At 68.8% G+C, this 19,074-nt stretch overlaps 3 protein-coding genes across 6 annotated transcripts; 1 reads left to right on the top strand and 2 right to left on the bottom strand.

Moving 5' to 3' along the window:
- Positions 1-464: 464 nt before the first annotated feature.
- Positions 465-8,461, bottom strand: LOC141948800 (cadherin-1-like). Its single transcript, XM_074881677.1, has 16 exons — positions 8,371-8,461; positions 8,132-8,249; positions 5,248-5,483; positions 5,001-5,132; positions 4,753-4,908; positions 4,529-4,673; positions 4,225-4,397; positions 3,792-3,920; positions 3,490-3,675; positions 3,147-3,391; positions 2,900-3,042; positions 2,590-2,814; positions 2,283-2,504; positions 2,078-2,208; positions 1,729-1,872; positions 465-1,566 (listed from the first exon to the last, which is right to left on the bottom strand). Exons 1-16 carry the CDS (start codon positions 8,422-8,424, stop codon positions 1,354-1,356), a joined length of 2,652 nt encoding a protein of 883 aa, XP_074737778.1. The 5' UTR covers positions 8,425-8,461; the 3' UTR covers positions 465-1,353.
- Positions 8,462-9,187: 726 nt separating this feature from the next.
- On the bottom strand, positions 9,188-15,402 carry LOC141948994 (B-cadherin). The gene is made up of 15 exons (XM_074882118.1): positions 15,210-15,402; positions 13,161-13,339; positions 12,966-13,076; positions 12,630-12,785; positions 12,410-12,554; positions 12,141-12,316; positions 11,928-12,056; positions 11,651-11,836; positions 11,169-11,413; positions 10,944-11,086; positions 10,531-10,755; positions 10,227-10,445; positions 9,999-10,129; positions 9,755-9,901; positions 9,188-9,611 (listed from the first exon to the last, which is right to left on the bottom strand). Exons 1-15 carry the CDS (start codon positions 15,358-15,360, stop codon positions 9,399-9,401), a joined length of 2,556 nt encoding a protein of 851 aa, XP_074738219.1. The 5' UTR covers positions 15,361-15,402; the 3' UTR covers positions 9,188-9,398.
- LOC141948997 (5-hydroxyisourate hydrolase-like) lies at positions 15,337-18,932 on the top strand. 4 transcript variants are annotated; one of them, XM_074882125.1, is made up of 9 exons: positions 15,337-15,464; positions 16,631-16,762; positions 16,855-17,010; positions 17,090-17,234; positions 17,314-17,489; positions 17,570-17,659; positions 18,283-18,425; positions 18,566-18,701; positions 18,778-18,932. In XM_074882125.1, the coding sequence occupies exons 4-9, from the start codon at positions 17,138-17,140 to the stop codon at positions 18,865-18,867; spliced, it is 732 nt and encodes a 243-aa protein (XP_074738226.1). In that variant the 5' UTR covers positions 15,337-15,464; positions 16,631-16,762; positions 16,855-17,010; positions 17,090-17,137; the 3' UTR covers positions 18,868-18,932. The 4 variants fall into 4 exon arrangements, with proteins under 4 accessions (XP_074738226.1, XP_074738225.1, XP_074738224.1 ...); XM_074882124.1 differs by lacking the exon at positions 15,337-15,464 and adding an exon at positions 16,359-16,528 and having other exon boundaries at positions 18,566-18,673; XM_074882123.1 differs by lacking the exon at positions 15,337-15,464 and adding an exon at positions 16,362-16,528.
- Positions 18,933-19,074: the final 142 nt, after the last annotated feature.

Raw genomic sequence — 19,074 nt, 5'->3', positions numbered from 1 at the left:
CCTTACAGGGCAGGGCCTCTGAAGGGAGGTCACCGCAATTACAGGGTTGGACAAACATCAGTGATCTCTCAGCTTGCTAACAGCCTCGCCTCTGCTGCGTGACCTGCGCGGGGCAGGGCCTTGGGCCGGGCACTGCGCACACAGGGCGCAGCTACCACGATAAGGCACAAGCTGGGTTTTCATGCCGTGTTCTGCTCCTCCTTTCTAAGTCCAGGCAGACTTGGCACAAGGCAAAGCCCGGAGGTGCTGTTAGCTGGCGGCCCTACCTCCTCACGGCTGCTGGTGCTGCGAAAACACGTGCTCTGGTACAGATCCATCCCTGTTAGGCAGAGCCGAGCGTTTGCCGTCTGCCTTCGGAGGAGGCATCAGCGGCTGTGGGCGTGCCAAGGCTGTTTCTGTGGGGCAAGCCTGCCTCTGAGCACAGACATAGTGAAACCAGCAGAGCTGCGTGCCGAGAAAAGGGCTTTTGGTTTTCTTAAAACAATTTATTTCAATTTTATATAAAAACCATACAATCAATTAATACTAGGCCATTGTTGGCTTCCCAGCTCACATCACACCCTTTTCCCATGATAAAAAATACAAACCACGACAACAGCTAAACACAGAGTTCAGAATTTCAGTAAAGCCGTTTGATTTCCAAAAGCGCCTTTCATTGACTGCACAATAATTACACCTGGCACGACACAGAAGGAAATCATATAATCTGGGATACAGAAAAATAGAAATCTGCCTGCATGTACTCTTATCAAATATAATTCCCTCATGTACAGCGTGTGATGGCACATCTTTGGTCTGCGTTATCGATCACCTCACCCCGCTCCGGCAGAGGTGCGGTGCCAGCACCGCCCCGCTTCTCCGGTGCTGGGTTTGCAAGCCGCGTGCGGCAGCAGGTCGGCGGTTGTGTCGGGGCTGGGAGCATGAGGTATTTCGGAGAGCGCCAGAGAAGCCCTTTTTCCCCCACAGCAAAGGGAGGGAGGCTGTGGGGGCCTATCCCTGCTGGGGAAGAGGAGCTGACCCTGGCCCGTGCAGCCAGAAGCGCCTCGGCTCCAGGACAGGGAATGGACCGAACGGCTCCATGCCCTGCCTGGAGCTGAGGGGGGCCAGGAAACACACAGGCTCCCCAAAAAACCCCCCCCAGCCCCGGTGACACTGAGCTTCCCCTGTGCTGAATGAGGGGGACATGGACACCAGGTTGAGGGAGTGTTGGAGAGGGGTTCAGCTGCCCCACACCGGGCAAAGGCCGACGTGAGGCCCGTGGGGTGAAATGAGGTGAGCTGCCTGCGCCAGGCGGCTGCTGGCCAGGCCGGGGCCGGGGCCGGGGCCAGGGCCAGGGCCAGGGCCGGGGGGGTCCTATTCGTCGTCCTCCCCCCCGCCGTAGAGGTCCGCCAGCTTCTTGAAGCGGCTGCCCCAGTCGTTGAGGTAGTCATAGTCCTGGTCGCGGTCGGAGGCAGAGGAGTTGAGGGAGCTGAGCGAGGTGGCCTCCGAGCCGCTGCCCTCGTAGTCAAACACCAGCAGGGAGTCGTAGGGGGGGGCTGTGGGGTCCGTGTCGGCCGCCTTCAGGTTCTGGGGGGGGGGGGGTGGGGGTGGCAGAGGGGTCAGCACCCGGCCCCCCTGCACTGGGGATGCTGCCAGCTGGGGGGCACCCCAATGGTGCCAGCACAGATGGGGGCTTCATCTCTGCCCCCCCCACCCCCACCCCGAGCACCGCACAGGGCCGGGCCTCACCTCATCGATGAAGTTTCCGATCTCATCGGGGTTGGCGGGGCGGGGCCGGTACTGGGGGGCCGGCATGAGGGTGGGGGCCACATCGTTGCGGATCACCTCAGGGCGGGCGTCCAGGCCCCGGTGCAGCTGGCTCAGGTCATAGTCCTGCGTGGGGGACATGAGGAGATGACACTCAAGGGATGGCCACGGGCACCGCCACACTGGCACCCGGGGCACCGTGGCAGGAGGGGACGTGGCGGGGAGCAGGTCTGTGGCAGCCTTGTGCACCCCAAACATCGGTCGTGGCTCGGGGAGGGTGTTGCAGGGACCCCCCCCGCAGGCAGGGTCTGGCCTGGCACAGTCACCTTACCTGATCTTCCTCACCGCCACCCTCCTCATCGTAGTGGTAGACGTTGTCCCTCATGTCATCCTCGGGCGGGAGCAGCGGCTCCTTCACCACCTTCCTCCGCCTGGCGAAGAGCAGCAGCAGCAGCAGCAGGACTGCGGGTGGAGGACAGCGGTGTCAGGGCGAGGGTGGCCCTGTTGTCCCCATCCCTGACCCCGTCGATACTCACTCAGCAGCGCCAAGATGCCCCCCAGGATGCCCAGGATGGCAGGGACGCCCAGCCCGCTGGCGATGAACGCTCGCCGCTCGCAGTTTTTAGCCGGCCCTTCGCAGTCGCACACCTGAGCTTTGACCGTCGTCACCTGTGCCTTGCCCTGCGCGTCCATCAGCTTGAGGAAGATGTTGTACTCCCCTGGCTCCAGCTCCTTCGTCAGCCTCAGCACCAGCAGGTCTTGCAGCAGAGAGAGGCGTCAGACTCCGAGACAGATCCCTGCTCCTCTCCCCATGCCGAGGGCTGGTAGCCAAGTGACACCTACCTTGTCTGATCACCTTGACAGTCCAGTTGGTACTGGAGCCGTGCTGCAGCTCTGCCTGGAAGGGGTATGTGTTGGGGGGCAGATCCTTGTCAACGATGTTCAGCGTCTGCTCCTCGGGCTGCCGGTTGCAGATGTCAAAGAGCCGAGGCTCCGGCATGGGCCCGTTGTCATTCACGTCCTGGAGGTGGAGGAGCAGCGTCCCCGTGCCGGTGGCATCCGGCGACCCTGTGGGGCCAAGGGTTAGCAAGGCACCTGGGGAGGGGGTCCTGGCCCCTGGCATCCCAGGGGGACAGGGCAGGGTGCTGCTCACCACTGTCCACGGCCAGGACGATGGCCTTGTAGGTGCTGTTGATGGCATGCACCGACTCTCGGTCCAGCGGCTGGGCCACCGTGACGATGCCGTTCTCGGGGTCGATGGCCAGCCACCCCGCAGGGTCGCTGCCCATGCGGTACCTGCGGCAAGTGGGGGGTCAGCAGCGGGGGGACGCTTTGCGGCAGGGGAAGGGGGGCACAGCACGGTGCGGGCCCTCCCCCACCAACCTCCCACACACACTCACATGATTTTCTGCCTCTGATCCTTGTCCGGGTCCTGGGCTGTGTAGGAGGTGACCTGGTGGCCCAGTGGCAGGTCCTCTGTCACCTCCACCCTCTTGACTGGGGGCACGAAGATGGGAGCTTCATTTGTGTCTCCAACGACCACCTGGACGCTGGCCGTGGAGAGCGACAGCGGCACGGTGAAGGGGACGGCGTTCTCCACTGTCACCACCAGGTTGTACTTGCTCTTGGTCTCGTAATCCAGGCCCTGGATAGGATTATATGTAGGAGAGAGAAGCCACGGTAGCGCCGGTGCTGGCGGGGAGGCAGCTGGCACCGGGGCAGCTGCGCAGTGGCAGGACCCACCTTGGCGGTTTTCAGGATGCCGTCGTTGTTTTTGGGGTCAGTGGTGATGCTGAAATCACCGTCCTGGTCCCCACTTTTGATGCGGTAGACGGCTTGCCAGGCAGGAGAGCCCTGCATATCCTTGTCTGTCACGTGCAGCCTGGTCACCACCACCCCCACCTCATTCTCATTCACTCTCCCCTCGTACTGCAAGAGAGGGGACAGGGGATGGTCACCCGGGTGGTCCCGGGCTCTCTGGGGCAGCGGGGGACTCGTGCCGTGACGGCCCGGGGAGGGCAGCTCGCAGGAGCCAGCTCAGGTACCATGGTGGGATTGAAGATAGGAGAGTTGTCATTGGCGTCAGTGACTTCCACAATGGCAGTGGCGGTGTTGGTCAGGCCGTTGCCCTCCTGGTCCGCAGCTTGGATGATCAGCGTGTAGTTGGGAGTCGTCTGCAAGCCAAAAACCACGGCGGTTAGGGCAGGGATGGGGTCTGGCGTGTGCCCCTCTGCCAGGGGCATCGCCTGCCTGCTCTTCCACCCTTCTCCACCCACCACCAGCACAGACACTTGCTGATGTCCCCAAAGGGCTGGCAGTCCACCCGCTCCTAACGGGCTCGGGGCTGCAGACACCCCCAGAGCAGGGGACCCAGGGATGGCAAGTCCCTGAACGAGCTGGAGCCCAGAGCTCCAGCAGCCCCAGTCCCCGTGGCAAGTCCCACGGCATGGTCCCCCAGGACATGGCGAGGATGCCCACCTCCCGGTCCAGCCCGGTGCCGATGACGCTGATGATGCCCCTCTCCGGGTCGATGGTGAACATCTGTTGCGCGCTCTTGGGCTCCTCACTGAGGATGGAGTAGCCGATGATGCCGTTGTTCACGTTGACCCCGTCGTCTGCGTCAGTGGCATTGACGGTCATCACAGACGTGCCTGGGCACGGGGACAAGCAACAGAGATTTCACTTGTGGCACAAACCCCACCGGACACCCCGGCACAGCTCTGGCTCAGGGCTCTGTGCAGGCCCAGCCGTGGGGCCCCCAGCTTGCCAGTCCCCCACACACCCGGCTTCGCGTTCTCCTCGATGTAGCCGATGAAGACTTGCTTGGTGAAGACGGGCCGGTTGTCGTTCTGGTCGGTCACGGTGATGATGATCTCCATGGGGTCCTCCACGGGCTGCCCGCTGGCTGACACGGCGTGGGAGAAGAGCTGCGAGAGGCACTGTCAGCCCCCCCACAACACGCTCTCCCCTTGTCCCCTCCCCACCCCGGCCCCCGCCTCCACTCACAAAATATTTATCGATCTCCTCCCGGTCCAGCGGTTTCGTCACCTCCAGCCACCCCGTCTCCCGCTCGATGGTGAAGACCCCCACGGGGGGGCTGTCCGCCCCCTGCCCCGTGATGCTGTAGAAAACCTTTGTCTCCTTGTCCTTGTTGGATTTGATCTGGCGCCGAGATGCAGGGGCGGTGGTTAGAGGGGTCCCAGCGTTCCAGGGACCCCCTCCACCCTGCAGCCCGTCCCCGTGGGGCCGCGTACCTGCACCAGCTTTTTGGGGAAGGGTCCCCGCTCGTTCTCGGGGCAGTTGATGGGGGGGATGACCCAGTCCCTCTTCTGCCGCCGAAGGCCATGGCTGTGCTCGGGGAAGGTCAGCACGTCGGGCGCCGTGTCCTGCAGGATGGAGATTGGCTCCGCTTGATGCCGGCACCTTGCCGAGCCCTCTGCATGCTCTCCCCTGGCGAGGGGGGCTGTCGTGACCCCACGGAGGGCGGGGGCTGTGCTTTACCTGCTGCTGCTGGTGGTGGTTGTGGCGGTGGTGATGGTGCCACCGCCTGCGCAGGGTCACCCTGGCCGAGTGCTTTTTGCCCACAGCATCCCAGGTGTAGATGGTGAAGCTGATCTCCCGCCGCTGGAGCTGCAGGGGCCGGGTGGCAGAGACGACACCGTCCCTGCTCACCTTGAACCGCGTGTCATCCGGGAGGTACACGGCGTGCCGCCGCTCGCCGCAGTCCGCAAAGCTCACTGGGGACAGGGCGAGCGAGTGGGCAGGGGTCTCCCGGTGCTGCCCGGCACATCCCGGTGCTGCCTGGCACACCCCCCTGGCATGGTGCATCCCCACACGTGGCACGTCACCCTGCCCGTGGCAGCGGGTGCTGTGGCACCCAGCCCACCCTGGCACCCTCCGACGCCTCTGCTGTGGGGGACAGCCGGCCCCCCCCACGGACCGGGGCGGATGGTGTCCTGGTGTCACCAGCTTGGCAACTTACTGGGACGCAGTACGAGCCATGACCGGCACGCGGGGGGCTGTGGCCAGCCCGGGGCGGGAGGCTGGGAGCGGCACGGCAGCGGTCAGCAGGCATCACATGAGCCAGGGCCACGCTGCCGGGAGCTGCCGAACAAACACCCTTTGTCTGGAGATGGTTTGTTTGTGCCAGCGGCATCCGGGCTGGAGCGCGGCCACCACCGGCCCCGGTGCGACCCGCACCACGGGAAGGCGACGTGCCCGGGGTGGGAGGCAGCACAGCCCACCCCAACGCCGGGCACGAGGCCGCTGCCGGTGCCGCCGCTGCCGGGGCCCGGTGGGGTTACGTCAGCCCGCATGCAGCCCAGGAATTCGGAAGCGGCGGCGGGACGCGATCGCCGGAGCCCTGAGCTGGAGGCTGCCCCCCCCCCCCACCCGCCGTGGTGCCCCTGACCCAGCCTGGGGAGGACCCGCTGGCACGATGCCAGCGCAGCTTGGCCCCACGGTGGGACCCCTGGCAAAGGCTGCGGGCCGGGGGAGCCGGTGAGGCCGGCTGGGCAGGAACGTGTCGGGGCTGGTGGTGGGGAGAGGCACCCCGGCATCCGTGGGCGCCGGCGCGGTGCTTGGCACCTGGGACCTGGCGCTGTGCCGGATGGGTGCAGCCAGTGGGCAGCCCCCCAGCCCCATGGGTGCAATGAGCGCTCGGGGCTCAGCGCCCGCTCCCCACCCCGCCACCATGCACAACCTGTTTTTCCAGCTCCACAATCCTCAGTCATCCCCTCCAGGGCAGGAGCTGAGGAGAACTGGGGGGGTCCCTCGGGGGGATCCCCCCTTTTTCAGGCTCCCCATGGGGCACTGGAACAACCCCCCCACACTGGAATGGGGACTGGGGCAGCCCCCCCCCCAAGTCACCCCGCAGCGTCTCGCCAGGGCTGGGGACAGGGTGACTCACGGGCAGAGCCAGGTGCCACCACCCCAGTGGTGCCAGAGTTGCGCAACCATGGCCATGCCGGGGTGGTGGGGCGGGGAGGGGGGGCTCACGTCAGCCGGCGGTCAGCTGGGGCGAAGGCTCAGCGAGTGTCACATCCTGCCAGCACACCCGCTGGTTTCACCCGAGTTTCACTGTGACTGTAGACTCTCGAGCTTCCCCCATCCAGGGCTGATGGGGGGCGGGGAACGTCCCACCCACCGCTGCGTCCCATGTCACCCCACAGATCCCCCACCACCACCCCCCAACCCGCCGAGCAGGGCCGCAGGGTCCTGGCCCGGTGCAGGGGACACCATGGCCCCTGCGCAGGTGTTCCCTCCCTGGCCCAGGCGCCACGCGGGGCCTGTCCAGACCTGTTGGAGGGAAAACACCGCACTCAGCTCATCAGCCTAATTACAGGCCAGCTCATCAGCCCGCCCTCACCGCGGCCTGGCCGGGGGCTGTGTTGTGCTGCGTGGCGTGGCGGGGGGGGTGGCACTGCCGAGCGTCCACTGCGCTCGTCCGCCCGGGCATTGCCGTGGCGCGGCCGGGCATCGCCAGGCTGGCACGTGGCCTATACGGGCAGGTGGCCCCATCCCTCCTCCCACGCCCCGTCTCCACCCGGGACCCAAAATGTAGAAGCGCCGGCGCTGGGACGGGGGATTTCCAGCAGGTCCCGGTTCTGGAGACGCGTGGCCGCCCGTCACCCTGGTATCGGGCACGGCCCCGGCGGACACAGGCTGCAGCTGGGCGGCTTCGTATTAATGATTAACCAATAAGCTAACGAACGGAGGCACGGGGCAGGGTCCAGCTCGCAGCTTGATGCCCACAGCGCAGGCAAAGCGCCTCTGGAGCTGGGGGGTGGTTTGGGAGCCCCAGGTGTGGCTCTCGCCGCTCTGCACCCCTCATCCCCACGCCGGCGGTGCCGCCACCACCGTTAACCTGCCAACTGCGGCCACGCAGGCGGGGCTCAGCCCCAGCACCAGGGATTTTGTGCAGTGGCGGGGGGACGCCGCCATCCCCACGCCAAGGGGAGGCCATGCCGGGGGCTCCGTGGCCACGACAGGCGGGTTTGCCCCCGTGAGCCCCGGGTGCGGGGCAGGACGGGTGCCGGCGTGGCCCCACGCCCCGGCCTACCAGCCCCAACAGGCCTGCGGTGCCTGAGTCAGCGCCGCCCGCGCCGGCGCACCCCGGGGAGAGGCACCCGCTGCCCCCGCGCCACGACGCCATCCTGCCGTGCTGGGAGCACCGGCACCCGCGTGGCCCCTCGGCCAGGCCCCAGAGCCACAGCTCTGTCCCCAACACCACCGCCTCGTCCCCAACACCACAGCCTCGTCCCCACGGTGCCAGGCAGAGACTGTCCCCATTGCCGCCCCAGCACCCCACGGGCATGGGGCCACGGCTTCGTCCCCCATTGCCACCTCCAGCCCGTCCTCGCGTTTCCCCGCCACGCCGCCTCACCTCGCCCCAGCGCCCGTCCCGCCGCCACGCTCTCCTGCGGCACCGTGAGGGCGAAGGTCTCCGCGGTGAAACCGGCCTGGCAGGACGCTGCCCGCTCGCACAACCGGTGACCAGCCTGCCCGGAGAGAGCGGTCAGCCCCGGGGAGGGTCCCAGAGTCCCGGGGAGGGTCCCACGGTCCCGGGGAGGGTCCCAGAGCCCCGGGTAAAGGTCCCACGGTCCCGTCCCTCACCTGGAGCAGGAGCAGGAGCAGGAGGAGGCAGAGCAGGGCCGGGCAGCCCCTCCGCCACCCCATAGCTGCCGGTGCCGGTGCGATCGGGGCGCTGCCGCCGCGGAGCCGCAGGTGGGGTCCGGTCCACGGTCCCGCCCCGCCCCGCAGGTGCCGGCCCCCCCCGCCTCTTTCCCTCCCCCGGGGGGAACCGCCCCGCCCCGCCCCGCCAGGAGGCGGTGCTGCCCCGCCCGCCCCCGCCACCGGCCCCCGGTGCCCCGGTCCCGGCCGTGCAGCCCCCGGGGCGTGGGAAGCTCCGTGGGTGCCCGTCCAGGGCGGTGGGAGCTTGGGGGCGGGGGGGGGAAAAACATCCCCCGGGATGCTGCAGCCCTCCCCTCATCCCTCTCTGTGCCCCAGAAAAGCTGGGGGTGATCCCACAGCACGGAGAAATCGCCCCCCCGGACCCCCAGCCAACCCAGCGAGGGGCAGAGTCTGGCTTGCGGGGGGGCTCAGTGCCCTGCCCGTGCCCCCCTGCACCCCACGGGGACAGAGACATCCTGGGGGAGCCCCCAGTGATGGGGGGGGGGGGGGGGCATGGGCACTGTCCCCCCCGTCCCAGGGCTGTGCTGTGGCTGTGGGTACCACGCTGGGGCAGGGAGCAGCTACAGGCAAGGGGCTGGGGGAGACACAGTGGAGCTGGGGGGGGGGGCACAGTGGAGCTGGGGGGGGGGGGGCACAGTGGAGCTGGGGGTGGCAGAAGCTCCCCAGGAGCCTCCCCCAGGGCACAAAGGCAGGCAGAGGGAAAAAAAACCAAACCACATCCTTTATTAAAACTTACACCAGCACCCGCTCACCTCATCTGTAGCGTCACACTACCTTTATTTGATATGTTTTTAAAAAAAAAGAAAAAAAAGTAATAACCAAGAAAAAATACAGGAAGGGATGGCGAAGGGGGCTGCCGCCGAGGTGGGGGGCACGGCGGGAGGGGGCAGCCCCAAGGCACAGGCAGCGATAAGGCGTGGGGTAAGGTGGGGGGGCAGCAGGGCCGGGGCTGGGGGGTCCTATTCATCCTCCTCCCCCCCGCCGTAGAGGTCCGCCAGCTTCTTGAAGCGGCTGCCCCAGTCGTTGAGGTAGTCATAGTCCTGGTCGCGGTCGGAGGCAGAGGAGTTGAGGGAGCTGAGCGAGGTGGCCTCTGAGCCGCTGCCCTCGTAGTCAAACACCAGCAGGGAGTCATAGGGGGGGGCTGTGGGGTCCGTGTCGGCCGCCTTCAGGTTCTGGGGGGGGTGGGGGGTGGGTGGCAGAGGGGTCAGCACCTGGTCCCCTGCACCAGGGACGCTGCCGGGTGGGACGGATCGGGGGGACAGTGCCAAACCCCAAACTTCATCCCCCGGTCACCCCTCCCCGGGCCAGGGCTCACCTCCTCGATGAAGGTGCCGATGTCATCGGGGTTGGCGGGGCGGGGCCGGTACTGGGGGGCTGGCAGGAGGGTGGGGGCCACGTCGTTGCGGAGCAGCACTTCGGGGCGGGCGTCCAGGCCCCGGTGCAGCTGCCGCAGGTCATAGTCCTGGGGGACACAAACACACATGACACGATGGAGAGGGGCAGGGTGAGAGCCACGTGCTTGCACACACACCCCCCCCCAGGTCCCCCAGCACACCCACCTGATCCTCCTCGCCACCTCCCTCCTCCCCGTAGTAAAAGACGTTGTCCCGCGTGTCATCCTCAGGCAGCAGCAGCGGCTCCTTCGTCACCTTCCTCCTCCTCATGAAGAGCAGCAACAGCAGCAGGATGACTGATGGGGGAGAGGCAGCATCAGCAGGGACAACCCCCCCTTAGTCTCTCTGCCCCATAGTGGGGGCAGCCCTGCAGCCCCGGGGCCCCCCACTCACGCAGCAAGGCCAGGAGGGCGCCGAGGGCGGCGAGGACGAAGGGCAGGCTGGTGGCAGGTTGGGGTCTCTGGGGACAGCCCTGCGCCGGCCCCTCGCAGTCGCAGACGCGCGCGGTGATGACGGTGAGCTGGGCTTTGCCCGCCCGGTCGAGGAGCCGCAGGTAGACACTGTACAAATCCGGCTCCAGCGGTGCCACCAGCCGCAGGGTGACCGTGTCACCTGTGTGAGACAGGTAGCTCATGGCAGCGGGGACACGCACTAGTAAAAGCCGTCACGGCAGCGCCAAATATCCCCCCGGCATTACCTTCATCGCCGACCTCCACAGCCCAGCTGGCTCCCGAGCCGTGGCTGAGCTCAGCGCGGAAGGGGCCGGTGTTGGGGGGCAGGTCCCTGTCAGTCACGGTGAGGACTTGGGGCTGGGGGCTGCGGTTGCAGACGGTGACGTCCCGGGGCTCGGCCTCGGGGCCGTGGTCATTCACGTCGAGCAGGGTGAGGAGCAGTGTGCCAGTGCCCGTGGCGGGTGGCGAGCCTGCAGGGACGAGCGATGCTGGAGGTGGGGAAGCTCCCCAAAACCAGGACCCTCACGGGGACAGGAATGCCCCAAGCAGGGGTGGGGACAGGCAGCCCCCAGCACTGCTCCGTGCTGGAGCTGGGACATGGTTCCTGGTGTCCCTCACGCGGGATGGGGGGGAACAAGGGCCGCTTCCCAGCCCTCACCATCATCCACGGCCAGCAGCATGGCGGTGTAGGTGCTGTTCTTGGTGAAGGGGGACTCGCGGTCCAGGTGGTCCCGTGCCGTCACGAGGCCATTTTCGGGGTGCACGGCCAGCCAGCCTGCCGGGTCATGCCCCACCAGGTACCTGGGGGACAAAGGGGAGCTGGTGCCGTGGTGGAGGGGGGCGGTGGGGGCCCCCCCCAGACCCCAACTCCAGTTCTACTCACTTGATCCTCTGCCCCTGGGCTTTGTCAGGGTCCTGGGCCATGCAGGAGGCGAGGGTCTGCCCCGGGGGCACGTCCTCCGGCACCTGCGCCACCCGCACCAGGGGGTCGAAGACGGGCGCCTCGTTGACGTCCTCCACGTTGACCGTCACTGTGGCGGTGGCCGTCGGCAGCTTGACGGCGAAGGGGGCCTCGTTGGCCACGGCCACGTGGAGCACGAACTGCTTCTTGGCCTCGTAGTCCAAACCCTGGGAGAGGAGAGGAGAGGAGAGGGGAGGGGAGGGGAGGGGAGGAGAGGAGAGGGGAGGGGAGGGGAGGGGAGGGGAGGGGAGGGGAGGGGAGGGGAGGGGAGGGGAGGGGAGGGGAGGGGAGGGGAGGGGAGGGGAGGGGAGGGGAGGGGAGGGGAGGGGAGGGGAGGGACAGGCAGCACCCCGCCACGGGCAGCGATGGGGGGACACACGGGGTCAGGGGACACACACACACACCTTGGCAGTGCGGAGGATGCCCTCGTTGCTGGCGGGGTCAGTGGCGATGGCAAAGGCGCTTCCCTCGTTGCCGCGCAGGATGGAGTAGACGGCTCGCCATGCCGGTGTGCTTGGCTCGTCCAGGTCAGTGACGGTCAACCGGGCCACCTCCCGCCCGGCCTCGTTCTCCGGCACGGCCGCCTCGTACTGCAGGTGTGAGGCCACCGTCAGTGCCGCAGCCCCGGCCCGCAGGGAGAGGGTCCCGCCGCGGCGGGGGGTGGGGGGGGCTCCGCGTTACCATTTTGGGGTCAAATTCGGGGGCGTTGTCATTGACGTCCGCAATCTCGATCATCGCCAGCGCCGTTGTGGTCAGCCCCTCGCCGTCCAGGTCGGCTGCTTGCACGGTCAGCGTGTACTCCCGCACGCGCTGCGACGGACAGACAGACAGACGCCCCGTCAGCCGAGGGGCTTGGGGCGGGGACCGCCCGCCCCGCGGTGCTGCAGAACCCACCTCCCGGTCGAGGCCGCTGGCGATGACGCTGAGTGTGCCTGTGGCCTTGTTGATGGTGAACATGTGGGGATGGGGCTCGCGCGGCTCCTGGCTGAGGATGGAGTAGGCGATGACGCCGTTGTAGGTCTCCACCGCATCGTCCGCGTCTGTGGCCGTCACCTGCATCACGGAGGTGCCTGGGGACGGGGACATCACGGTGAGCGGAGGGAACGGGGCACCCCCTCGGGGACGGTGCCGAGGTGGAGCTTCCCCGTGGTGCAGGGTCCTACCCGGCAAAGCGCCCTCGGGCACGGAGCCCCTGAAGACCTCACGGGTGAACTGGGGCTTGTTGTCGTTCTGGTCCGTCACGGTGACGATGATCTCCATCGGCTCCTCCACCGGTTTGCCGTTCTCAGACACAGCGTGGGAGAAGAGCTGCGAGGCGGAGGGATGAGGTGGGGGTGTGTCCCCCCCACCACCACACCACGGACTCCCCCAGCAGGGACCTACGTGGTATTTGTCGATGCGCTCCCGGTCCAGCGGCTGCGTCACCTTCATCCAACCCGACTCCTTCTCGATGGTGAAGACGCCCTCGGGGGGGGCGTCCGCCCCCTGCCCGGTGATGCTGTAGAAGATCTTGGAGTCTCTGTCCCGGTTGGATTTGATCTGGAGGGGGCGAACATGGCCGGGGTGTGTGTGTGTGTGTGTGTGTGTGTGTGTCAGCGCCCACCCTTGGTGCACACAACCATGCTCAGCCCCCCCCTGCAGCCCAGACTCGGAGGGGATGGACCCCCACTCAGCACCCACATCTGCACCCAGCCCCTCCCCAGATCGACCCCCTCATACCTGAACCAGCTTTTTGGGGAAAGGACCTCTCTCATTTTCGGGAACTTTGATGGGGGGGATCACCCAGTCCCTCTTCTGTCTCCTGGGAGCGGCACGAGCCCTGGGGAGCTCCTGCGAGATGGGGGGGGTGTCGGGGGGGTGTTACGAGGGTGTCGCCAGATTGGGGGGGGCAGGGGATGGGGTGAGCAGCATTACCTGGGGGGAGCGCCTGCTCTGCACGGGAATTGGGGCAGGGTCTGGCTGGCTGGTGGCATCCCGGGGGGGGACGGTGAGCGCCCTGCCCACCCCCGGCAGCCGCACGGGGCCCCCATCCTCCTGCGCCCCGACGTCGGACTCCTGGGTCCCGTACGGCCCCGCGCAGCCTCCGGAGCTCGCTGTGAGAGGCCGGGGAGGGGTCAGGGTGGCTATGGGGACACACACACACACACACACCCCCACCCACCCACCTGTCCCCAGCCCTGGGACCCCCCCGCGTCCCCCCCAGCCTCCCGAGGCAGATCAGGCAGGGGATGCCGGGAGCAGAGGTTTTGGCTTTGTTTCCTCGATGAGGGGAAATTCCTGGGCAGGCAGAGCCCTGCCCCAGCCCCGCCACCCGCTGTGTCACCCCCTCGGGGCTCCCAGCCCCCCATGGCCAGGCTATGGGGCACAACACAGCCCCCCCCCCCCCCCCCTCCGCCGCCCCCCAGGACCATGCTGTATCCCCTGGGCTGGATGCGGCCCCGGCCCCTGCACCCCCGGCCGGGAGGCAGGATTAGGGGGGATTAGCGGGGCTAAACCAGCTCCGGAGGCCGAGCGGCCGGGAGAGCCGGGAGGGGATGGGGAGCGGGGCTGGGGGGTGCTGCAGGAGGCGGGGGGGGGAGGCGTGGAGTGAGGCAAGGAGCGCTCTGCCCCACGGCTGCCCCACACCAGGACCCACACAGCAGCGCTGAGGGCCCCTCCCAGCCGCGATGGCTGTGATAAGGGACATCAGCGAGGCCGGAATGGCCCCCGGGGGCACAAGGAGCTTTAGGGAGCCCCCAGACCCCGCTGTGGGACCCCCCCCAGCTGCAGCAACCACGGAAGCGGGGGGCTCTGTGTCCGCAGCCCGGCGCTCACCGCCCTCGGGGGGCCGGAGCACACCGCACCCTCGGAGTCCCCCCTCCCGTGGCACCGTGCCCAGGTGCTGCCCACGGAGGGGGTTTCACAGTGGCGTGGCCGGACCGCAGCCCCCTGCCCGCAATGGGGGGGTCGGGCAGAGCCCAGCCCCGCTGCCGGCAGGAGCCGTTGGGCCGAAGGAAGCGGGATGGGGCGTTCGAGGCTGGCGAAGGTCAAGGCCTCTCCTGGCACGGCGGCAGCGCTTCCCGCCGAGGGTTGTTGCTTTTAGTGCTCCGCGGCCATTAGGCGAGCGCTGGCTCCAGCCGCGGCGCCCGAGCAGCCCCGCTCCCCCGGGATGCCACTGAGCCAACGGGCCCCGGCACCGCCAGCACTGGGCCGAGAGCCGGTGGCAACAAGCCTCGGCCCAGCCTCGGGCCAGGCCGGCCGGACTCTGTAGCCCACGGCGCCATGGTGGTGGCCACGGCTGGAGAAGGGTGGTCTTGGGGCAACCAGCCCCATCGCCAGCTCGGTGACGGGTGCCCACCCTGAGGGGGACCGGTGGGTGCCCCACGGCTGGACCAGAGGCGCCGGCAGTGGCCACCACCAGCCCCTAAGGGGCCAGACAGGCTGGCTGGGCGCTGCCAGCCCCACGGCCCAGCCCCACTGCTGGGGGCCACCGCCAGCCCCACGGCTCATCCCCGCTGCTGGGGGCCACCGCCAGCCCCGCGGCCCTTCGCTGGGAAGGGGCAGCCCCCCAGCCCAGCCCCGCAGCCGAGGGGGGGGGCCACAGCCCTGTGACGCAGGAGCCCAGCCAGCCCCCCCAGCTCAGCCCCACACCCAGGGAAGGGCTCGCCCCACGGCCCAGCCCCACACCTCGGGCAGCGCCAGCTCCCCCCTGCAAGCACCGACCCCGCGGCCCGGGGATGGGGGGGGCACAGCCGGCCCCACATCCCGCCCCGCGGCGCGGGGAGCCCCAAAAATAGCCCCACAAACCGGCGAGATTGAAGGGGGGCGGTTCAGAGCCGAGGTAGGGCCCCGCCACCCCCAGCCCGTCCCCGGGGTACACGGCCAAGCGCCCCGATCCCGGCCCGGTGCCCCCCGCCAAGCACCCCGGGGAGGGAACGGGGGGGGGGATCCCGGGTGGAGCCGCGCCCCGACGGCGCCGGTTACCTGGTGTCGGGAGCGGCCCGCGGCGCAGCCCCGGGGGGACGCACGGTCGGGCTGTGGGAGCGGCGAGCGCGGCGGCCGCCGGCAGGAGCGGGAGGAGGAGGAGGAGGAGGAGGATGAAGAGCGGGCAGAGCCCGGAGAGCGGCCCCCGCATGGCCCGTCCGCTGCCGCCGCCGCCGCTCCGGTCGCCGCCCGCCGCGCCCCGCCCCGCCCCGCCCGCTGCAACGCGCCGCTTCAGGTGAGGCGGTGGCCGCGCAGGTACCGCCCCGCCCCGCCCCGGAGAGCGACCCCCCGGTACCTCCCGGTACCCCCCCGGCACCCCCCCGGACATTCCCCGGTACTCCCCGGGCACCCCCTGACACCCCCCGGTACTCCCTGAGCATCCACCGGTACCCCCCGGGCACCCCCCGATACCTCCCGGTACATCCCGAGCACCCTCCGGTACCCCCAAGCAACCCTCGGGCACCCTCCGGGCGCCCCCGGTACCTCCCATTCCCCCCCTCGGTTCCCTCCCGGGCACCCTCCGCTTCCTCCGTGCGGCCCCCCCCGGTGCCTCTCTCCCCCCCGGTACCTCTGCGCGACCCCCGTAGGCACCGCCCGGGCATCCCGGTATCTCCGGGCCCCTTCCCGGTCCCACCCTCTGTCCCCTCCATGTGCCTCCGGTACCTCCCGGGCCCCCCCCGGTACCCCCGGGCCGCCACCCCCCGCAGCTCTCCGGCCCTGGTACCAGCCCCAGACCGACCCATCCCCCTGCCCGGGGCAGGGCTGCGGCTCTTGGGGACCCCCAGAGACACCCCCCGCCGCCACCCCGGGACGCGGTACCTTGGGGGGGGGGGGCGGGCACCTCCTGGGGTGGCACCGCGCTGGGCTAGGGGGGCCCCGAGAGTCCAACGGAGGGGGCTCAGCCACCCGGGGTCCCCGGGGCCGTGTCCCCCCACCATCAGGGGCTGTTGGGGCCCCCCCCAACCTTTAGGCCCATGGGACCCCCAGAGCGAAGCAGGACCCCGAGGGGGTTGGGGGTGCCCTGTGCCCCCCCCCATGTGACAGTGCCCTGGGGGGGGGGGGGTGTCCTGATCTCCACCATGTCCCCCCCAAACTGGAGCAGCACCCTGTGCGCCGGGTCCCTCCCGGGCACCCCCCCCCACCCCGGGGCTGGGGGTGTCAGTTGCCCCCCCCCCCCCGCCCCCTGGCGCGTGCTGGCACCCCTGGGCGGGCGCCGGCCTTTCCCGGCAGGACCTGGCCAAGGTCACGGCCGAGCAGCTGGTGCAGCCGCGGCCATGTTGTCCGGCACCTTCACCCTCCTCCTCTTCCTCCTGCTGCCGGTAAGACCGTCCCGATGAGGCTGAGGGGGTGGGGGGGCAACCTCTGCGCCCCCCTCAATTTCTGCACCCCCCCCGCCCTTTACCCCACTCTCCATCCCGCAGGACGCAGCGCCTGACGTGCCGACCCCCCCCGAGCGTGGCCATGGCCTTCGGCGGCAGAAGAGGGACTGGGTCATCCCCCCCATCAACTGCCCCGAGAACGAGCGGGGACCCTTCCCCAAAAAGCTGGTGCAGGTACGCAGCCCCACGGGGACGGGCTGCAGGGTGGAGGGGGTCCCCGGAACGCTGGGACCCCTCTAACCACCGCCCCTGCATCTCGGCGCCAGATCAAATCCAACAAGGACAAGGAGACAAAGGTTTTCTACAGCATCACGGGGCAGGGGGCGGACAGCCCCCCCGTGGGGGTCTTCACCATCGAGCGGGAGACGGGGTGGCTGGAGGTGACGAAACCGCTGGACCGGGAGGAGATCGATAAATATTTTGTGAGTGGAGGGGGGGGCCGGGGTGGGGAGGGGACAAGGGGAGAGCGTGTTGTGGGGGGGCTGACAGTGCCTCTCGCAGCTCTTCTCCCACGCCGTGTCAGCCAGCGGGCAGCCCGTGGAGGACCCCATGGAGATCATCATCACCGTGACCGACCAGAACGACAACCGGCCCGTCTTCACCCAGGCGGTTTTTCACGGCAGCGTGTCGGAGGGCGCTGAGCCGGGTGAGTGCGGCACCACCGGGTGAGGAGGGGGGGACACACACACACAAGATGGGGGTCACCCCCACCCACTTGTTCCCAGGCACCTCGGTGCTGCAGGTGGTGGCCACGGATGCGGATGACAGCGTCAGCTCCAACCACGGCGTCGTGGTCTACTCCCTCCTGCGCCAGACGCCGAACTGGCCCCAGCCCCACATGTTTGCCATCGATAGCAACACCGGCGTGATCTCAGTGGCCGTGGAGGGGCTGGCGGCACAGGTGAGCCCCCTCAGCAGCCCCCCCCCGCCCCAGCCTGGCTCTCACCACCGTTTTGGGGGTGACACAGCCCCTTGCTGCAGGTGGCCCCTGAATACACCCTGGAGATCGAGGCGGCCGACATGGCGGGCTACGGGCTGCGGGCCACGGCCACCGTCCACATCCGAGTGCAGGTGAGGCCCCGTACCCCCCCTGGGGGAAGCAAACGGGCAGGATTAGGCCACGGCAAAACCGGATGCAGCCCCCTACGTGCTCGCCGTGCTCCGGGCGCTTTGCAGGCAGGGAGGCGAAGGTTGGGATGGCAACTCCACTGCGGCTTCTCCTGGCCCGGCGCCTCGCCGGGCTCTGGTCCACCAAGCCCCGGGGGGTCCGCGTGGGTGCTGGTGGGGCTCCTGGGTGCACCTCCCAGGGGGAAGCCACCCGCGCCGGCTCGGCCCAGCCGGGGAGGAGCGCCCGGTCCTGCTGCAGCCCCGCGCCGGGAGAGCGACGTCTGGCCGCGCCAGCTTGGTGGGGGGGGAAAGAGGCCTCTGTGCCAGGAAGGGTGGCTGGGGGGGGACACAAAGGCAGGGGATGGCATCTTGCACGGCCTCGCCAACTGCGGGCCCCCAGCCCAGTGAGCCGGAGAGGAGCCAGGTAAGCCACCGGGCGCTCGCCTGTGCCACGCTGGTTTTGGCCAGCAGACGAGGCCGCGGGGGGGGGGGGGGGTTGGGGGCACTGGGGGGGCCTCTGCTGTGGCCCCGGGGGGCAGATGGTGCTGCTGGGACACATCCCAGCCCTGCGTACTCCTCTGCCCCAGGCCGGAGGCGCATCTGGGATGGTGAACGGCTCCCTGACCACCCACGTACTGAACACGGCCACGGGGCTACCAGCGGCCGGCCTCACCGTCCGGCTGGCCCAGCTGGAGGAGCCGGGGCTGCACTGGACGGAGCTGGGGCAGAGGTAGGAGCGCCGGCGGCAGCGAAACGGGTACAGGGGGGCCGCTGCCTGTCCCCCCCGCAAGCTCACCCGAGCCCGAGCCCCACAGCGCTACCAGCAGCAGGGCCGGGGCAACCACCACAGCACGAGCCTTCTCGTTTCAGGCAGACGGATGAGGACGGGCGCTGCCTGCCCCTCCTGCCCGCCGGGCAGGTCAAGGCCGGCACCTACAAGCTGCGCTTCGAGACGGCGGCGTACTGGCAGGGGCTGGGGTATGCCAGCTTCTACCCCTTTGTGGAGGTACGGGGAGCAGGGGCTGGGGGCCACCGGAGCCGGGTGCAGCACAAGCTGAACCCCCCCTCTGGCTCTCCCCCAGGTTGTTTTCACCATGATGGACCCGGTGCAGAAGCTGCACATCCCGCTGCTGATCAGCCCCTACTCCTACACCACGTACCGGGGCAGTTAGAGGGGGAAGGCGCGTCCCGCCGCAGGGAATCACGCCACTGCCGCCATTAAAGGCTTCAAAACCGGCATTGTTTGCCTCAAAAAAAAAAAAAAAAAAAAAAAAAATCTTCACTGGGGGGAAGCGCACGCGTGGGGAAAGGAGGGGGGGTGGGGGGCCCCAGCTGCGGCTCGGAGCCTTTGCGCTAGCACCGCTTGGAGCTGACCCCGC

The sequence above is a fragment of the Strix uralensis genome, chromosome 12 (genome assembly GCF_047716275.1).
Source record: "Strix uralensis isolate ZFMK-TIS-50842 chromosome 12, bStrUra1, whole genome shotgun sequence".
In the NCBI taxonomy this organism is placed as follows: Eukaryota; Metazoa; Chordata; class Aves; order Strigiformes; family Strigidae; genus Strix; species Strix uralensis.
Note: the sequence above shows the minus strand (reverse complement) of the source record. Positions and strands in the feature narration are given on the sequence as shown.